This window comes from Hypanus sabinus, chromosome 3 (assembly GCF_030144855.1).
Source record: "Hypanus sabinus isolate sHypSab1 chromosome 3, sHypSab1.hap1, whole genome shotgun sequence".
Lineage (NCBI taxonomy): Eukaryota > Metazoa > Chordata > Chondrichthyes > Myliobatiformes > Dasyatidae > Hypanus > Hypanus sabinus.
Genome location: NC_082708.1, coordinates 123,613,053 through 123,630,281, shown reverse-complemented (window position 1 = coordinate 123,630,281; position 17,229 = coordinate 123,613,053). Strand labels below are relative to the sequence as shown.

At 42.7% G+C, this 17,229-nt stretch overlaps 1 protein-coding gene across 1 annotated transcript; it reads right to left on the bottom strand.

Annotated features, from left to right (window-relative positions):
• LOC132390834 (immunoglobulin J chain-like) lies at positions 1 to 12,269 on the bottom strand. The gene is made up of 4 exons (XM_059963377.1): positions 12,113 to 12,269; positions 8,216 to 8,342; positions 7,233 to 7,313; positions 1 to 384 (listed from the first exon to the last, which is right to left on the bottom strand). Exons 1-4 carry the CDS (start codon positions 12,174 to 12,176, stop codon positions 129 to 131), a joined length of 528 nt encoding a protein of 175 aa, XP_059819360.1. The 5' UTR covers positions 12,177 to 12,269; the 3' UTR covers positions 1 to 128.
• Positions 12,270 to 17,229: the final 4,960 nt, after the last annotated feature.

Below are 17,229 nucleotides of genomic sequence, written 5' to 3'. Positions count from 1 at the left end.
TGTTTTGAAGCTATGAAGCATTTTATGATCTGTTTAAGGATGACAAAAAGCAAAAGTGACAATGTCAAAGCAGAAAATGTATTAATGACATTCTCTGAAGAATTAAATGCAGTTCTTTGAAGAACAGCCTATGGAGCATCTGACATGGAAGAATAGTCTCGTGTCGTTTCAATAGGAGGCAATGTAGGCTTTGGGATCCAGTGGTTTGGTTTACCGTCGAGACATTCAGGATTCTGAACAGCGTCCATTTGTTTGCCATCTCCCATGTTGATTGTTTGGTGCAGGCACGTGTTGCTACGGCTGTAACAGGTATCTGCAGGAGGGGGTGGGGGCTTGCACTCGGGCTCTCCAGGGAGGATTTGTTCTTGGTTGCAGTTCTTGCAGCTGTAACAAAATATTTGATTAGAGATGTAATTTCCATCGCACTTACAGTACTGTCTTCTGAAAATCACAGTGTGTTCTCGGAGTCGTAAAGTTCTACTGAATGGAAGCAGGCCCTCTTCTCCCAGTTTGTCCAGGCCAACCATGTTGCCTACCTGAGCTAGCCCCAGTTGCCCGTATCCCTCTAACCCATTCCTATTAATGTACCTGTCTTCCTTTCAAGTGTTGTAATTGTGCCCACCTTTATCATTTCAGCTGGCAACTTGTTCAATGTTCCCACAGCCATCTGTGTGGAAAATGTTGATCCTCAGGCCTCCTTTAAATCTTTGTCATTTCACACTAAATCTTTTCCTTCTACTTTTAGACTCCCTTTGCCCTGAGGAAAGAGCTCTGAGCATTCGTCTTATCTTTGCCCCTCGTGATCTTGTAAAGCTCACCCTCAGTCTCCTACACTCCAGTGAAAACAACTCCAGCCTTCTCATGATCCAATCCCGGATACATCCCTGTGAATCTTCAATGTAGTGACATGTTTCATATAGCTACGAGACCAGATTTGCACACTGCACAGTCTCCAAGTTTTCTACAGCCATAACATGATGTCTGAAGTCCTGACTGATGAAGGCAAACATGTCAAATGCCTCCTTCACAACCTCATTTATCCATGCCACCACTTTGAGGGAAGTATGTATTTGTCCGACTCGGCCTCTCTATTCTCTTCCATCACCCAGTCCTCTGGCCTGTACATTTCAATGTATGTTCTGCTCTGGTTAAACTTCCCAAAATGCATCACTTTCACCTGCCATTCCATGGCCTCTTTCCCCAATTTATCTTGATTTTGTTGTGATTTTAGGTAATTTTCTGCACTGTTCACCATGCCTGGTGTCATCCACAGACTTGCTTACTATTCCAACTACATTATCTTCCAAATTGTTAATATTGCCACCAACAATAGGGAACTCAGCGCCAATCTTTGTGGCACATCGCTGTCACTGGTCTCTAAACTATAAAAAACAATCTCCACTTCCATCTTTGGGGTCCTACCATCAAGCCAATTCTGTATCCAGTCGGCTATTCCATGTGTTCTATCCTGCCGGAGCAGTCTACCACACTGGGCCTCTGTGAAAGCCTTGCAAAAGTCCATATAGACAACTTCTACTGCCCTGCCTTTGTCAATTCTCTTGGTTTCTTCTTCAATAAACTTAATCAAGTTGAAACACACTGTCCCACACACAAACCATGTTACCTATTTCTAACCAGTCCTCTCTTTTACCCATGCAGCTAGATTCTGTCTGTCAGAATTCCTTCCAGTAACTTTGCCACCGTTGATGTTAGGCCTTTCTCCTGTAGTTCATTGGGTTGTCCTTACAGCCTTTTTTTAAATGAAAAAAACACATTATCTATCTCCCAGTCTCCAGTACCACAGCTGCAACCCAATGCTAATATATTTATCTCTGCCAGGGCCCGAGCAAATTCCTATATTCCCAAAATGTCCACTTGGTGGGGCCCCAGGAATTTATTCACCTTTAAATCTGCCAACACCTTCTCTTTCACAGTAGCAATGTGTTTCAGGACATTCTGGCTCTCTCCCCTGAAATCACTAGCTTGCTCGACCTTCTCCATGGTAAATACAGACAAGAAGTATTGACTTAAGACATTATCCATATCTCATGACTCGACCATAGATGAAAACTGACATTTAAGGGGATCTTACTCTCTCTTTGGTTACTGTTTTGTTATAGTTAGAGAATCTGTTATAAATTTCCTTTATCTTGTGTACCAAGGCTCCCTTTGCCCTTCCTATATCCCTATTCAGTGTATTCTTGCATCCTTGTAGGTTTAAAGGGCAATTACATTACACTCCTATATCTCTATACTCCTTTGGGGATTTGCTTGACCCCAGATGCAATAGACACAAAATACTGAAGGAACTCAGCACGTCGGGCAGCATCTATGGAGGGAAATAAACAGCTGGCATTTTGGGCCTCTTAACTGTCCTTTTTCCTGACTGGACCATCGATATCCTTCGTCAACCAGGGGTCTCACTTTTGCCCTTAGTTCTGACAGGAACATGTCAAAATAATTCCTCTGCTTTCTTAATTAATTTTCCTATTGATTTGGCATGTTCACTACAGGCATTGGAAATGAGATGCTATCACAACATCTTGGGCATCTCATACTTGGACCACGTCACAAACGAGCAGGTCCACAAGACCATCCAGCACCACATTGGCCCCCGTGAAGACCTTCTCACAACGGTGAAGGAAAGAAAGCTGAGATGGTACGGTCATGTAACAAGATCCAGTGGCCTTGCAAAGATCGTTCTACAAGGAACTGTGGAGGGGAAAAGAAGGAGAGGCAGACAGAGGAAAAGATGGACGGACACCATAAAAAAATGGACAGGGAAAACATTTACGGTGATCCAGGCCCTGGCACACAACCGTGACAGATGGAACAGACCAGTGCAAAGCTGGTCATGACAGCACCCCGACGACTCCACCAGGAGTTAAGGGCACACAAAGAAGAAGAGTAAGAAGAAGACTTATCTCTGATCAATAATACAACCAGCCCTGTTGTAGAAGTTGAAAAATTGATGCAATCTTGATACCCTTCCAATCATACTGCTGTTAGCAAGTAGTTTGACAGTCTGCTGACCCACGTGCTTTTGGTAAGTGGGAGTAAACCAGAGCATTCACAGAAACAAAAATGTCACAAGAAAATGTGCAAACTCTACGGCCACAGGAGCTGGGAGAATGTAACTCCATCTATCTGTTCAAAGGGAACTTATATTAAACTTCCATCAAAGTTATGTCAGGGTCTTGCGAACATGAACAGTTTAGAGGACCATTCTGGTTTTAGTGTCAACCACACATTGGCATTTAATTCTTGTGTTCTTCCTCCCTCGTCTTTATGCCATTAAACAAGGCTTTGGAACGTTAGAGACTATTCAGACATGGTTGTTTGTAGTGCTTCAACATAGGTATCCTGTTTAATTCTACATCCAGCTTTACCCCCAAATTAGCCCTCTTTAAATATACATTTATTGCCTATTGAAAGCTCCTCTTTCATGAAAAAGGTTTGAGTGCTTTCCTGGCATATATGATGAATAAAATCTTGTTGGGCTTCCAGCTGGGTACAGGTTTCGTTTATAACCAATGTTGTCGTTGCAAACTGTTCCATCTTCTTCAGGGGTGATGCCTGGGTATGTCTAGTCCTATGGTACTTATACCCCCGTAGTCCATCCCTCCTGATTGGAATCGAATTCCAACTTTTGCTTAGAGCAAGGCCTTCATCCTTGTTAAAGTTATTTTCCTGTAGTTTTGTTTCAATGGTTTCCTTTATTAGGCGGTCCCAAAAGCCGTTGGTGTGGCACAATAGTTTTGTGCCATCGAAGTTAATTCAATGGCCATTGGGAATACAATGTTGTGCTGCTGCAAGTTTCTCAGGGTAACCCAAATGGATACATCTCCTGAGCTCATTGATCCTGAAATTCGATTGTAAGGAAGGTGGGAGAGCGGAAACCTGTTTGGATGAGGACTAACCAATTAAGAGGGATGTACTACGGGGTATAAATACCACTGGACTAGACTTACCCAGGCATCATCTCAGGAGACGGTAGAGATTGTCATCAAACGTCCCTTATAATCAATACTTGTACCTGGCTGGAAGCCCAAGAAGAATTTAATCCTCCTCTTTCTTACTATAGATCACAAACCTTAACGATCGTCAGAATGAAAACATCCTCCTAATCTCCCATTTGGGTGTTTTGACTGGCTTACCCATTTACTTATCGGAGAAGGCAGTTCCTCTGGCACTGTGAAACACTATCACAGCTCTGAAAGCATGGACTAGGTCTCCTTTCCACCAAAATGTCTGACTAAAGCAATTATACAGTTACAGAGTCAAAGAGGGAACCAGCTCGGAAACAAGCCCTTTGACCCACAAAGTCTACAACAACCAACAAGCACCTATTTTGAACACTAATCCTAATCAAAGCAGTTCTTTTAGACACAAAAGGTTCTGTAGACACTGGAAATGTTGAGCAACACATACCAAATTCTGAAGGAATTCAGGCAATTGGGCAACATCTCTGGAGGGAATTGAACAGTTGACAAAACAGAATGAAGCCCTTCATCAGGCCCAAAATGTCAACTGTTTATTCTCCTCCATAGATGCTGCCTGACATGCTGAGTTCCTTCAGCATTTTGTGTGTGTTGCTCAAACCATTTTATTCTCTCTACATTTACTATTAACTTTTACCACTCATCTGTACATTAGGGCCAAATTACAGTGGTCTATTGACTTTGTTGCACTATTACAGATTGCCAGGTATGATGTTGAGGCCATCACTGAATCGTGGCTGAAGGATGGTTGTAGTTGGGAGCTGAATGTCCAAGGTTACACGTTATATTGGAGGGCTAGGAAGGTAGGCAGAGGGGGTGGTGTGGCTCTACTGGTAAAGAATGACATCAAATCAGTAGAAAGATGTGACGTAGGATCGGAAGATGTTGAATCCTTGTGGTTTGAGTTAAGAAACTGCAAGGGTAAAAGGGCGTTGATGGCAGTTATATACAGGCCTCCCAACAGGCTGGGAGGTGGATCACAGGTTACAACAGGAAATAGAAAAGGGGAGTTAAAAGGGTAATGTTAATGGTAGTCAAGGGAGATTTTAACATGCAGGTCGATTGTGAAAATCAGCTTGGTAATGGATCTCAAGAGAGTGAGCTTGTTGAATACCTAAGTGATAGCTTTTTAGAGCAGTTTGTCATTGAGCCTAATAGGGGATCAGCTATACCTGATTGGGTGTGATCAGGGAGCTTAAGGTAAAAGAGCCCTTAGGAACTAGGAATTACAATATGATTGTATTTAATTTGAAATTTGATCATGAGAAAGTAAAGTCTGACATAGCAGTATTTCAGTGGAGTAAGGGAAATTACAGTGGTGTGAACAAGGAGTTGGCCAAAGTAAATCGGAAGCAGCTGCTGGCAGGGATGTCAGCAGAGCAACAACGACGTGTATTTCTGGGAAAAATGAGGAAGGTGCAGGTCATGTGTATTCCAAAAATGAAGAAATACTCAAATGGTAAAATACAAAGGGTGATTGATAAGTTCGTGGCTTAAGGTGGAAGGAGATGAGTTATTAACTTCAAACTTTTTCAAAAAAGCTTTTTCAAGTATGTTGAAAATAAAAGAGAAATGAGAGTGGATATAGGACCGCAAGAAGATGAGGCAGGAGAAATAATAATGAGGGACAGGGAGATGCCTGATGAACTAAATGAGTATTTTGCGCCAGTCTTCACTGTGGAAGACACTAGCAATATGCCTGATGTTGTAGTGTGTGAAGGAAGAGAAGTGGGTGCAGTTACTGTTACAAGAAAGAAGGTGCTCAAAAAGCTGAAAGCCCTAAAATTACATAAGTCACCTGGACCAGAGGAACTGCACCCTAGGGTTCTGAAAGAGGTAACACTAGAGATTATGATGGCATTACAAATAATCTTTCAAAAATCATTGGACTCTGGTATGGCACCAGAGGGCTGGAAAATTGCAAATGTCACTCCACTCTAAGAAAGGAGGAAGGCAGCAGAAAGGAAATTATAGGCAATTTAACCTGACCTCAGTGGATGGGAAGATGTTACAGTCAATTGTTAATGATGAGGTGATGGAGTACTTGGTGACACAGGACAAGATAGTACAAAGTCAGCATGGTTTCCTTCAGGGAAAATCCTGCCTGATGAACCTGTTGGAATTTTTTGAGGAGATTACAAGTAGAATAGATAACGGGGATGCAGTGGATGTTGTATATTTGGACTTCCAGAAGGCCCTTGACAAGGTGCTTTACCAAGTTAAGAGCCCATGGTATTACAGGAAAGTTACTGGCATCATTAGAGCATTGGCTGATTGGTAGGAAGCAATGAGCGAGAATAAAAGGATCCTTTTCTGGTTGGCTGCCAGTGACTAGTGGTGTTCTGCAGCGGTGTTGGGATCACTTTGTTTTATGTTGTATATAAATGATTTAGATGATGGAATAGATGGCTTTGTTGCCAAATTTGCAGATGATATGAAGATTGGTGGCGGGGAAGGTATTGTTGAGGAAACAGGTAGACTGCAGAAGGACTTAGAGACATTAGGAGAATGGGTGAGGAAGTGGCAAATGAAACACAATGTTGAAAAATGCATGGTCGTGCACGTTGGTGGTAGAAATATACGTGCAGACTATTTTCTAAACGGGGAGAAAATCCAGGAATCAGAGATGCAGAGGGACTTGGGAGTCCTTGTGCAGAACATCCTGAAGGTTAATTTGCAGGCTGAGTCAGTGGTTAGGAAGGGAAATGCCATGTTATCATTCATTTCAAGAGCAAGGATGTGATGCTGAGGCTTTATAAAGCACTGGTAAGGCCTCACCTTGAGTACTGTGAACAATTTTGGGCCTCTCATCTTAGAAAAGATGTACTGGCATTGGAAAGGGTCCAGAAGGGGTTCACAGGGATGATTCCAGCAATTAAAGGGTTATTATACGAGGAGATTTTGATGGCTCTGTACTCTGGGCCTGTGCTCACTGGAATTCAGAAGGATGACAGGGGATCTCATTGAAACCTTTTGAAAAGCCTAGAGAGAGTCGTTGTGAAAATGTTTCTCATAGTGGGAGAGTCTAGGACAAGAGGGCACAGCCTCAGAATAGAGGGGCACCCTTTCAGAACAGAGATGCAGAGAAATTTCTTTAGCCTTGAGCTGGCCTAATTATACCATGCATGCCATATATTGAAATAGAAGCACCAGATGCCAGGTGTAGGGTGTATTCTGAAACCCGTTCTAAATATATATTGTAAAAAAAACTGACAAAAATAAATATCATACAAATCAGAAATCTTGTAGACGAACTTGGTCCGAATAGGGGAGGATGGATCTGACATATTCTCTCTGCTCCTCATAGGAACGCTGTAATAGAAGAACAGTTAGCAGTCATTTTAGGAGTGCTGGAGATTGGCAGCTAACTGCCCTGCCATCATTCTGCACAGATCATTGCTGATGCGGCTAGGGTAATGTTGCTAAATAAAGGAAATAGTCAATAACTAAAATAATCACCTACATAGCAGTAACAATAAGAAGGGAGAACATTCTGTGTATCTATTGCACGAGTTAATTTGCAAACCTCACCAGGATCAGATCAAGTTGAACAGTAATCAGTTTTGGACGACATAAGGTTGCTCCAGGAAAGGATGCACAGCAAGCTTTTATGTCAGCATGTGAGTTAATTATCTCAATAACTAGAAATGTTTCCCAGAATTTTAGATAAAATAGTCGGCAAGAAATAAATCAGAATTACATTCTGTTAGTGCCTTTGGGGATAGATAAAACTTCCACATGTGCGTTGATGGTGTCTATTCTTTTCCATGAGCCCAGTATTTCTTATAGTCACTACACAGCCTGTGAACTGCTCATGGGCTGCTCCTTGCCCAGCAACAACAACTAACTATTCATTATGCGAGGTATCTTCACTACAGATACCACTACATATAGTTTTTAGCTTGATGCAGCAACAGTTATGTGAAAAAGGCACCAACTTTAATAAATGGACCTTAACTAATGCTTCTCTTTCTACTGGAACTTAACACTGGAGTTCTTGCATTTACAAATTAATCTTAGCTTTTATAGTTTTCAAGCTTCCGTGTTTCATTTTGGAAATAAGAAGATTGTTAGGTGTGGGGATATGATCTGATTCCGTCCGATACACTAATTCAGTGACCCACAGTAACAAAATTATCTACAACCACTTTCCAGTTAGTAGCAAAAATTAGCATAAAGCAGTGCGATCATCAAATTAAAATGCATTTACTTACATAATTCTTATGTCTCTCACATGCTGCTCCACATGTTCACCAGTAGGCAATTCAGTAACAATTGTTTTGGATGTCACAGTCATGCACTTACATTTTGATTTAACTAGAAGATGGCTTTCAGCATTGGCTATAAAACAGCAGACAGTAACACAATTATTATAAATAAGCAGGTGGTATCTTCTGTATAGCAAATCTGGGTGTTCGTTGAAGTATCTGTTAATTGGCTTCCTAGTATAGGTAAATCTATAGTATCAGAAAGTAAAGATAAGATAGCTCTGCTTTCTGTCTGCTTTAAATCTATTGCTGTAAGAGAAAACTAAAGGACAAATGTCCTTTAATGAAAGGATACTGGTGTGGAATTGGAGGTCAGGATCTGGAAGAGGATTGGAAAGGAAAAGCAAGTGATCTGAAGTTTAGGTGACTCTGGACACAATCCTCAAATGCCCAACCCTCATCAGCAGTGCCTAATTAGAAACAAGCTTTCATAGCAAGTGCTGAAGTTGTCTAAGCTGTCCCAAATTAATATCCTATCACACAGCAGGCATTACTCTGCAAAATAATATAACTACTTTTATTCTGAAAAAATTAATTTCACTTCAGTCAATGACACATGTGGTGAAAAGCTTGTGGATTATAAGATCCATGACCACAGTCATTTAGCACGTTATCTTAATTAGAAATTGTTTTATCTTTACTCTTATCCTCAAACTTGTAACACATTAGAACTTAAGAAATTGAAGCAAAAGTAGGCCTTTTGTTCATTTGTGCCCCTGCCAGGCATTAAGATCGTAGCTGAAGTTTCCCCTCAATCTCACTTCCTCATCTCTCTCGATTCCCTTGATATCTCATGATATCTGTCTCGAACATATTTTGTGCCTGAACTTCGACAGATTCCTTAGATCGATAATTCCAAGCATTCAGTGTTCTCTGGATGAAGAGTTCCTTTCCCATCTCTCCTGAAAGGCCTGACATTTTTTGAATGTAACCCTTGATTCTACAAAGTTGTAGGTACTTTGGTCAAGGGAAACATAATCCCTGATTCTACCCTGTCAGGCTCATAAGGATTTCACATATTTCAATGAGATATGGAATATCACCGCACTCTCTAATATGTCCAGTGCAATAGAGTCCTCTAATAAGTCTATCTTAATAGAGCCTCAGTCTGCTAAATCTCTCTTTGGTAGGAATAGTCCAAATTTGCTAGGAATAATCCAAATAGGACATACATGGTAAATTGTAGGGCATTGAAGAATGCAGTAGAACAGAGTGATCTAGGAATAATGGTGCATAGTTCTCTGAAGGTGGAATCTCATGTGGATAGGGTGGTGAAGAAAGCTTTCGGTATGCTGGCCTTTATAAATCAGAGCATTGAGTATAGGAGTTGGGATGTAATGTTAAAATTGTACAAGGCATTGATAAGGCTGAATTTGGAGTATTGTGTACAGTTCTGGTCACTGAATTATAGGAAAGATATCAACAAAATAGAGAGAGTACAGAGAAGATTTACTAGAATGTTACCTGGGTTTCAGCACCTGAGTCACAGGGAAAGATTGAACAAGTTAGGTCTTTATTCTTTGGAGCATAGAAGGTTGAGGGGGGACTTGATAGAGGTATTTAAAATAATGAGGGGGATAGATTGAGTTGACATGGATAGGCTTTTTCCATTGAGAGTAGGGGAGATTCAAACAAGAGGACATGATTTGAGAGTTAGGGGGCAAAAGTTTAAGGGTAACACGAGGGGGAAGCTGTGTGAGAGTACTCAGAGAGTGGTAGCTGTGGGGAATGAGCTTCCAGTAGAAGTGGTAGAAGCAGGTTTGGTATTGTCATTTAAAGTAAAATTAGATAGGTATATGGATAGGAAAGGAATGGAGGGTTATGGGCTGAGTGCGGGCAAGTGGGTCTAGGTGAGTGTAAGTGTCAGCACTGACTAGAAGGGCAGAGATGGCCTGTTTCCATACTGTAATTGTTATATGGTTATACGGTAACAAACCCTCCAAACTGGCATCAGTCTGGTGAACCTTGTAGCATTTTCTGAATGGCAAATGTAGACTGCCTTATGTAAGGGGACATGTACAAAATATTCTAGATTCAGCCTCAGTAAGTCTACATAATTGCATTAAGAGATCTTTAGGTCCTGTGCTTGTGTCTTTTTGCAATAAAAGCCAACATGCCTAATTGCTTGTTTTGTCTGCACATTAACTTTTCAGAATCAGAATCAGGTTTAATATCACTGGCATATGTTGTGAAATGTGTTAATTTAGCAGCAGCAGTATAATGCAATACATGATAAATATAGAAAAAATATTACAGTAAATACATATATACTTATTAAATGTATATTAAATAGTTACATTAAAAATAGTAGTATAAAAACAGAAATAGTAAAAAGTGAGGTGATGTTCTTGGGTTCAATGTCCATTTAGATGGCAGAGGGGAAGAGGCTGTTCCTGAATTTTTAATAATTCAAGTAAGAAGACACCCAAGTTCCTCGAAGCAGCAAAACCATTCAACCTTCACCAGTTTAAAGATAACACCGGCTTTCTATATTTTTTCTATCTAAGTGGATGAAAATCACATTTTGCCACAATCATGATTTGTCTATTTTTGTAATCTGTCTTTAACTCCCTGATGCCTCTCTGCACCCTTCTCACAACCAATATTGCCTCTTAGCAATGTAGTGCAAATTTGAGTATTTTACATTACCTCCATAATGTGGTAGATTATCAACAGATGCTGCCCGAGCACTGAACCTGAAAATAACCTATTTATGATTTCTTTATCTATTAACCAGAATACTGCCTTCAATATGTGGGATTTAATTATCCTCTTATTTTACAAGACTTTATTAATTAAATTCTGAATTACCAAATACACCACATAAGATAGTTCGTTAAGTTCTTTTTCTCCTTACTCATTCTCAATTACTGCATATTTCCACATGGTTTTCTGAGACTTACTCTGTCACAACAAACACAGAATATTCGTTTAATCTATCTGGGTTTACTTTGTTATCCAACATAATTTCTCTGGTTTCAGTCTGATGGGGGCCCACAGTAACTTCATTTAATCTTTTACAATCTAAATGAACTGTTACAGTTTAAACCTTTTTTGTTGATCTTGGAGTACTCTCATATTTTTATATTTTACAATGGTCTTGCAATGTTCTGTCAGAATCTCTCAACTTTCCATTAACTTTGATACTTAAAAAAATAAAACTTCAATAAAACTATGAATCATAATTAATCCTTAATCATTTGGTTTATGACTCAGTATTAGTCTAGTAGCTTGGATATGGAATTATGATAAATCATTTGGCTTGTTTTAGGACATGTTCTGACACTCAGTATACATAACTGAATAGAGATAAAGAACCCAACAAACCCACTGAGGTGCCCCTGGTGAAGAGCTAACATTCTCACTCAATAGATGTACACGTGACAGACTGCTATAAGTGATCATCTGTAACTAACTTAAAATGATTAAAAACTAAACGTTCTGTAACAGAGACTCATTTAAATGGTTGCTCAAGTATGGTTGGAACAATATAAGTAAAAAATGAAAAACAATGAACATTTGACCAAGGGAATAGGCAGTATGACACACAGTATCACTGAATCAATGGTACCACCAAATGTTGAGACAATCCTGTCCATATGAAATGACCATATAAATACAATATCACTGCCTACAAATCTATCCACACCAAACTTTATCAACATCTTCTCTACCAATGTCTTCATGTACTATCAGTCATCTCTCTCATTATCAGGAAGAAGATTTTCATTCTTCATCAGCTTTCTATGATGTTGTATTTCCTAAGTCTCTATTGATAAACAAAGGAGGAAGTATTGACGTTACACATTGCATAATAAAAAGTGTAATAATTAAACATCACACCTGTTACAAGAACAGTGAAAAGGAGAATTGCTGCAAAAGGCCTCAGCATTTGCTTGCTCTTCATAGCTGGAGTGTCAGCTTCCTTGATCCTCCTCTTGTGCTCTCGGTGTTCACCTAGACTGATTTGTGAGCTTCAGCAAAACCAAAGACCAACCCATTTTGCCTGTTTTATGATTCGTTTCTTCAAAGAGCTCCAGATCATTTTCGGTCCTATTTTAAGAAGTAGTTTCAATACAGAAACCAGATGCGAGCTCTCTTGCCTTTGAATAGGGAAATTCTAAAAGACAAAAGGGTGCATCTTTAATTAATTCAGACACTTATTTAACCACAATTCTATATCTTACAAAGAGTTTTTTCCTAAGTAGAAAAATGCTAGTGTGGTTCTGTGCAGTGCAAGGAACAATGGAGACCCACTGGGGGATGAAATATAAAAGTCCAAAGTTCAAACTAAATTTATTGTCACCATATACAACCCTGAGATTCGTTTTCTTGTGAGTATACTCAATAATTCTATAGAATAATAATAACTGTAACAGAATCAATGAAAGATCACACCAACGTGAATGTTCAACCAGTGTGCAAAAGACAACCAACTGTGCAAATACAAAAGGGACAAAATAAAAACAACAAATAAATCAGCAATAAATATTGAGAAGATTGGATGAAGAGTCTTTGAAAGTGAGTCCATAGGTTGTGGGAACATTTCAATGATGGGGCAAGTGAAGTTGAGTGAGTTGGTTTAAGAAATTCATTGGTGAGAGGTAGTAACTGTTCCGGAACCTGGTGGAGTGAGCCCTAAGGCTCCTGTACCTTCTTCCTAATGGCAGCAATGGGAACAGGGTATGTCCTGGTGGTGGGGTCCCTGAAGATGGATGCTGCTTTCCTGTGGCAATTTTCCATGTAGATGTGCTCAATGGTGGGGAGGGCTTTACCTGTGATGGACTGGGCCATATTCAGGATTTTCTGTTCAAGGGCATTGGTGTTTCTATAACAGGCTCTGACGCAGCCTATCAATATTCTCTCCACTGCATATCTATATTATTTTGTTGAAGCTTTAGATGTCATGCCAAACCTCCACTAACTCCTAAGGAAATATATGTGCTGCTGTGCTTTCTTTGTAATTCACATTTGTGCAGCATCCAGAACTGGCCATTTGAAATAATAATGCCAAGGACTTTAAAATAGCTGATCCTCCAATGAGGACTGGCTGATGGCCCTCTGCTTTCCTTCTCCTGAAGTCAATAATCAGCATTGACATTGAGTGAGAGGTTGTTGTTGTGGCACCACTCAGCCACATTTTCAATCTCCCTCCTATATGCTGATTCATTGCCACTTTTGATTCAGCCTACGACAGTGGTGTCGTCAGCAAACTTGAATATGGCATTGGAGCTGTGTTTAGCCACACAGTCATTAGTGTAAAGTGATTTGAGCAGGGGTCTAAGTGCACAGATTGTGGTGCATCTGTGCTGATGGAGATCGTGGAGGAGATGTTATTGACAATCCAAACTGACTGAGGTCTGCAAGTGAGGAAATCGAAGATCCAATTGCTGAAGGAAGTATTGAGGCTAAGGCCTAGGAGCTTATTGGTTTGTTTTGAAATGATGATGGCATCGAATGCGGAGCTGTAGTTGATGAACAGCATCCTGATGTATGCATCTTTGCTGTCCAGATGTTCCAGGGTTCAGTGACGAGGCAGCGAGATTGCATCTGTCTTGGACTGTGGCCATCAAAATTTACAACTCCTCCCTTGAAGTGTCAGACACCCTCAGCCAATAGGCTGGTCCTGGACTAATTTCCACTTGGCATAATTTACTTATTATTATTTAATTATTCATTGTTTTATATTGCTATATTTCTAGGCTATTCTTGGTTGGTGCGACAAACATAGTGACCATAGAAGGCATTGAGCTCATCTGGAAGCGAAGCAATTATGTCCGTTATGTCACTTGAATTAACTTTATAAAAGGTGATAGTATTCAAGCCCTGCCACAAATGTCAAGCATCCATCATTGATTCAAGTTTAGTCTGGAATTACCACTTTACCTGAGAGATGGCTTTCCAGAAATCGTTCTGGACCTCCTGTAACTTTTTTGGTCACCAGACTTGAATGCTTCTCATCTGGCCCTCAGCAGACTGCAGATCTCACAGTTCTTCCAGCTTTTGACTGGGGAAGACTCTCAATGACTTTGTGGAACATGCTTGTCTACAAATCGTTTAATAAAGTCTGTTACAACCACGGTGTATTCACTCAGGTTCACAGATGAGTCCTTGAACACAGCCCAGTCCACCAACTCAAAGCACTCCTGTAGCTGCTTCTCTGCCTCTCGCAACCTCCCGCCTGTTGTCCTAATCTCTGGGGTTTTGCTCTTTAGCCTCTGCCTGTATGCTGGCAGAAGGACTGCCGAGTGATCAGATCTACTGAAATGCAGTCTGGGCATGGTAGGGTAGGTGTTCCTTATCGTTACAGATTATATGCTGAATATACAACCAACCGCACCAGATTCTGGGGCTTAGACGCTCTTGCTCTCCAGAATATGGATAGTTAGCAAAGTCCCTTCAAGGATTCAGGACCGTCTCGCCAATTGGCAGCCATGCTTTGGCACCAGGATTTCAATAGTTAAGGATTATAAAAGGGGGTTTGGTGCTCAATCATCAGCTCTACTTGGATTATCATTGAGTGTCTAGTATTCTGTACTTGTTTTAGTCTCGCATCATGTCTCGAATCAGGTCTTGGGCCCAACCATCCTCACCTGGGTCTCTCATCACAGTATGAATGAGCCAGACGTGGACTCTGTGGATATCAGGGTCTCTCGTCTGCTGCGACGAGATGGTGAGAGGACTTCGATTCAAGGCCCGATGATACACGATCCCCAGGTCGCTGTGTGCCAACTACCATAAGGGGAAGCCAGAGTCACTGGGGTGAGGCTGTTGGTCACTCTGTGGAGCCAGTACATCCTCCAACCCCGGAGAGATTCGACAGTGACCTGGGGTCTTGCTGCAGCTTCCTCATTCAATGCTCACTGGTGTTGAACTCCAGCCATCCCGGATCCAATCAGAGCATGGAAAGGTGGCCGTCATTATCTCTCTCCGGACCAGGAAAGCCCTGGCCTGGGCCACTGCTCATTGGGAACGCAGGTTGGAGATTTGCTTGGATTCAGAGCAATTTGTGGCTGACACGAGGAAAATGCTTCATCATCCCACTGGAGCAAGCCGAACCTGATGAGGGTGCGTCAGGGCAGACGGTCAGTGGCCAACTACACCATCGAGTTTTGGACTTTGGCCCAGGAGAGTGCTGGAAAGGGATGTCTTGGTCACTCTGTACTGCCATGGACTCTGAGACAAACTAAAGGATGCCCTCACCTTGGGAGAGCCGGAAGAGGACCTAGAGGTTCCATCCGCCTCGATAATCAGCTGGTGGAGCGAAGGTGAGTCTATTTCAGGAGGTTGAGGAGGCCTAGCCGAAGCCCAGCCTCAACGCATCGCAGTTCCACTCCCCGACCTTGGACAATGGCCTGCCTGTCTCCTGCTCAGGATCCTGTTGAGCCCATGGAAATCACCCTACAAGACTCTCCACTGATGAGAAGTTCCGGCATCAGTGGCTGCTGGTGCTGCAGGGAAGCAGGTAACCTGCAGGCTGAATGTCCGAAGCTGCAGCCATTGGCAGAACTGCCCAGTGTCGGGAGGACAGTGATGGTAACGGCCATCACTCCGGAGGACTGTGATGGTACGGCCATCACTCCGGAGGACTGTGATGGTACGGCCATCACTCCGGAGGACTGTGATGGTACGGCCATCACTCCGGAGGACTGTGATGGTACGGCCATCACTCCGGAGGACTGTGATGGTACGGCCATCACTCCGGAGGACTGTGATGGTACGGCCATCACTCCGGAGGACTGTGATGGTACGGCCATCACTCCGGAGGACTGTGATGGTAACGGCCATCACTCCGGAGGACTGTGATGGTACGGCCATCACTCCGGAGGACTGTGATGGTACGGCCATCACTCCGGAGGACTGTGATGGTACGGCCATCACTCCGGAGGACTGTGATGGTACGGCCATCACTCCGGAGGACTGTGATGGTACGGCCATCACTCCGGAGGACTGTGATGGTACGGCCATCACTCCGGAGGACTGTGATGGTACGGCCATCACTCCGGAGGACTGTGATGGTACGGCCATCACTCCGGAGGACTGTGATGGTACGGCCATCACTCCGGAGGACTGTGATGGTACGGCCATCACTCCGGAGGACTGTGATGGTACGGCCATCACTCCGGAGGACTGTGATGGTAACGGCCATCACTCCGGAGGACTGTGATGGTAACGGCCATCACTCCGGAGGACTGTGATGGTAACGGCCATCACTCCGGAGGACTGTGATGGTAACGGCCATCACTCCGGAGGACTGTGATGGTAACGGCCATCACTCCGGAGGACTGTGATGGTAACGGCCATCACTCCGGAGGACTGTGATGGTAACGGCCATCACTCCGGAGGACTGTGATGGTACGGCCATCACTCCGGAGGACTGTGATGGTACGGCCATCACTCCGGAGGACTGTGATGGTACGGCCATCACTCCGGAGGACTGTGATGGTACGGCCATCACTCCGGAGGACTGTGATGGTACGGCCATCACTCCGGAGGACTGTGATGGTACGGCCATCACTCCGGAGGACTGTGATGGTACGGCCATCACTCCGGAGGACTGTGATGGTACAGCCATCACTCCCAGCTCAATGGATTCTGGTCTCACACCAAAGACAGAAATCTCCTGGAATGTGAACTGAAGAGAGATGCCTTTTGTGGGCTCTGGGACAGCTGGTGATCTCCCGGACTGGAGGACTGCCTGTTGGCTAAACATATCATTGCAGGAGTTGAGCCAGTCCATGCCCACACCTGTTCTGGATGGCTGTCCGCTAGGCTCCGGGCAGATCTGGCAGCAGACGTTGGTTTTGCGAATGAAGATTGAAGATCATGTGATGGCCATTAGTTTCTGTGTCACTGATTCGCCTCTCATAACCCTGATCTCGGGAACCCTTGGGAGTCCCAGCATAACCCTCCTGTGAACTGGAAGGAAGGGAAGATCATTGCTTGATCTGGTCACTGCA

What these genes read in the sequence shown, in the direction of transcription:
- LOC132390834 (XM_059963377.1), bottom strand. Translation starts at nt 12,176, where the DNA reads ATGAAGAGCAAGCAAATGCTGAGGCCTTTTGCAGCAATTCTCCTTTTC. An exon ending in GTGAGAGACATAAGAATTAT is followed by an intron (nt 7,314 to 8,215) that starts GTAAGTAAATGC and finishes CTTCTATTACAG; the next exon opens with CGTTCCTATGAGGAGCAGAG. An exon ending in GTCTACAAGATTTCTGATTT is followed by an intron (nt 385 to 7,232) that starts GTATGATATTTA and finishes ATTTTGTTACAG; the next exon opens with CTGCAAGAACTGCAACCAAG.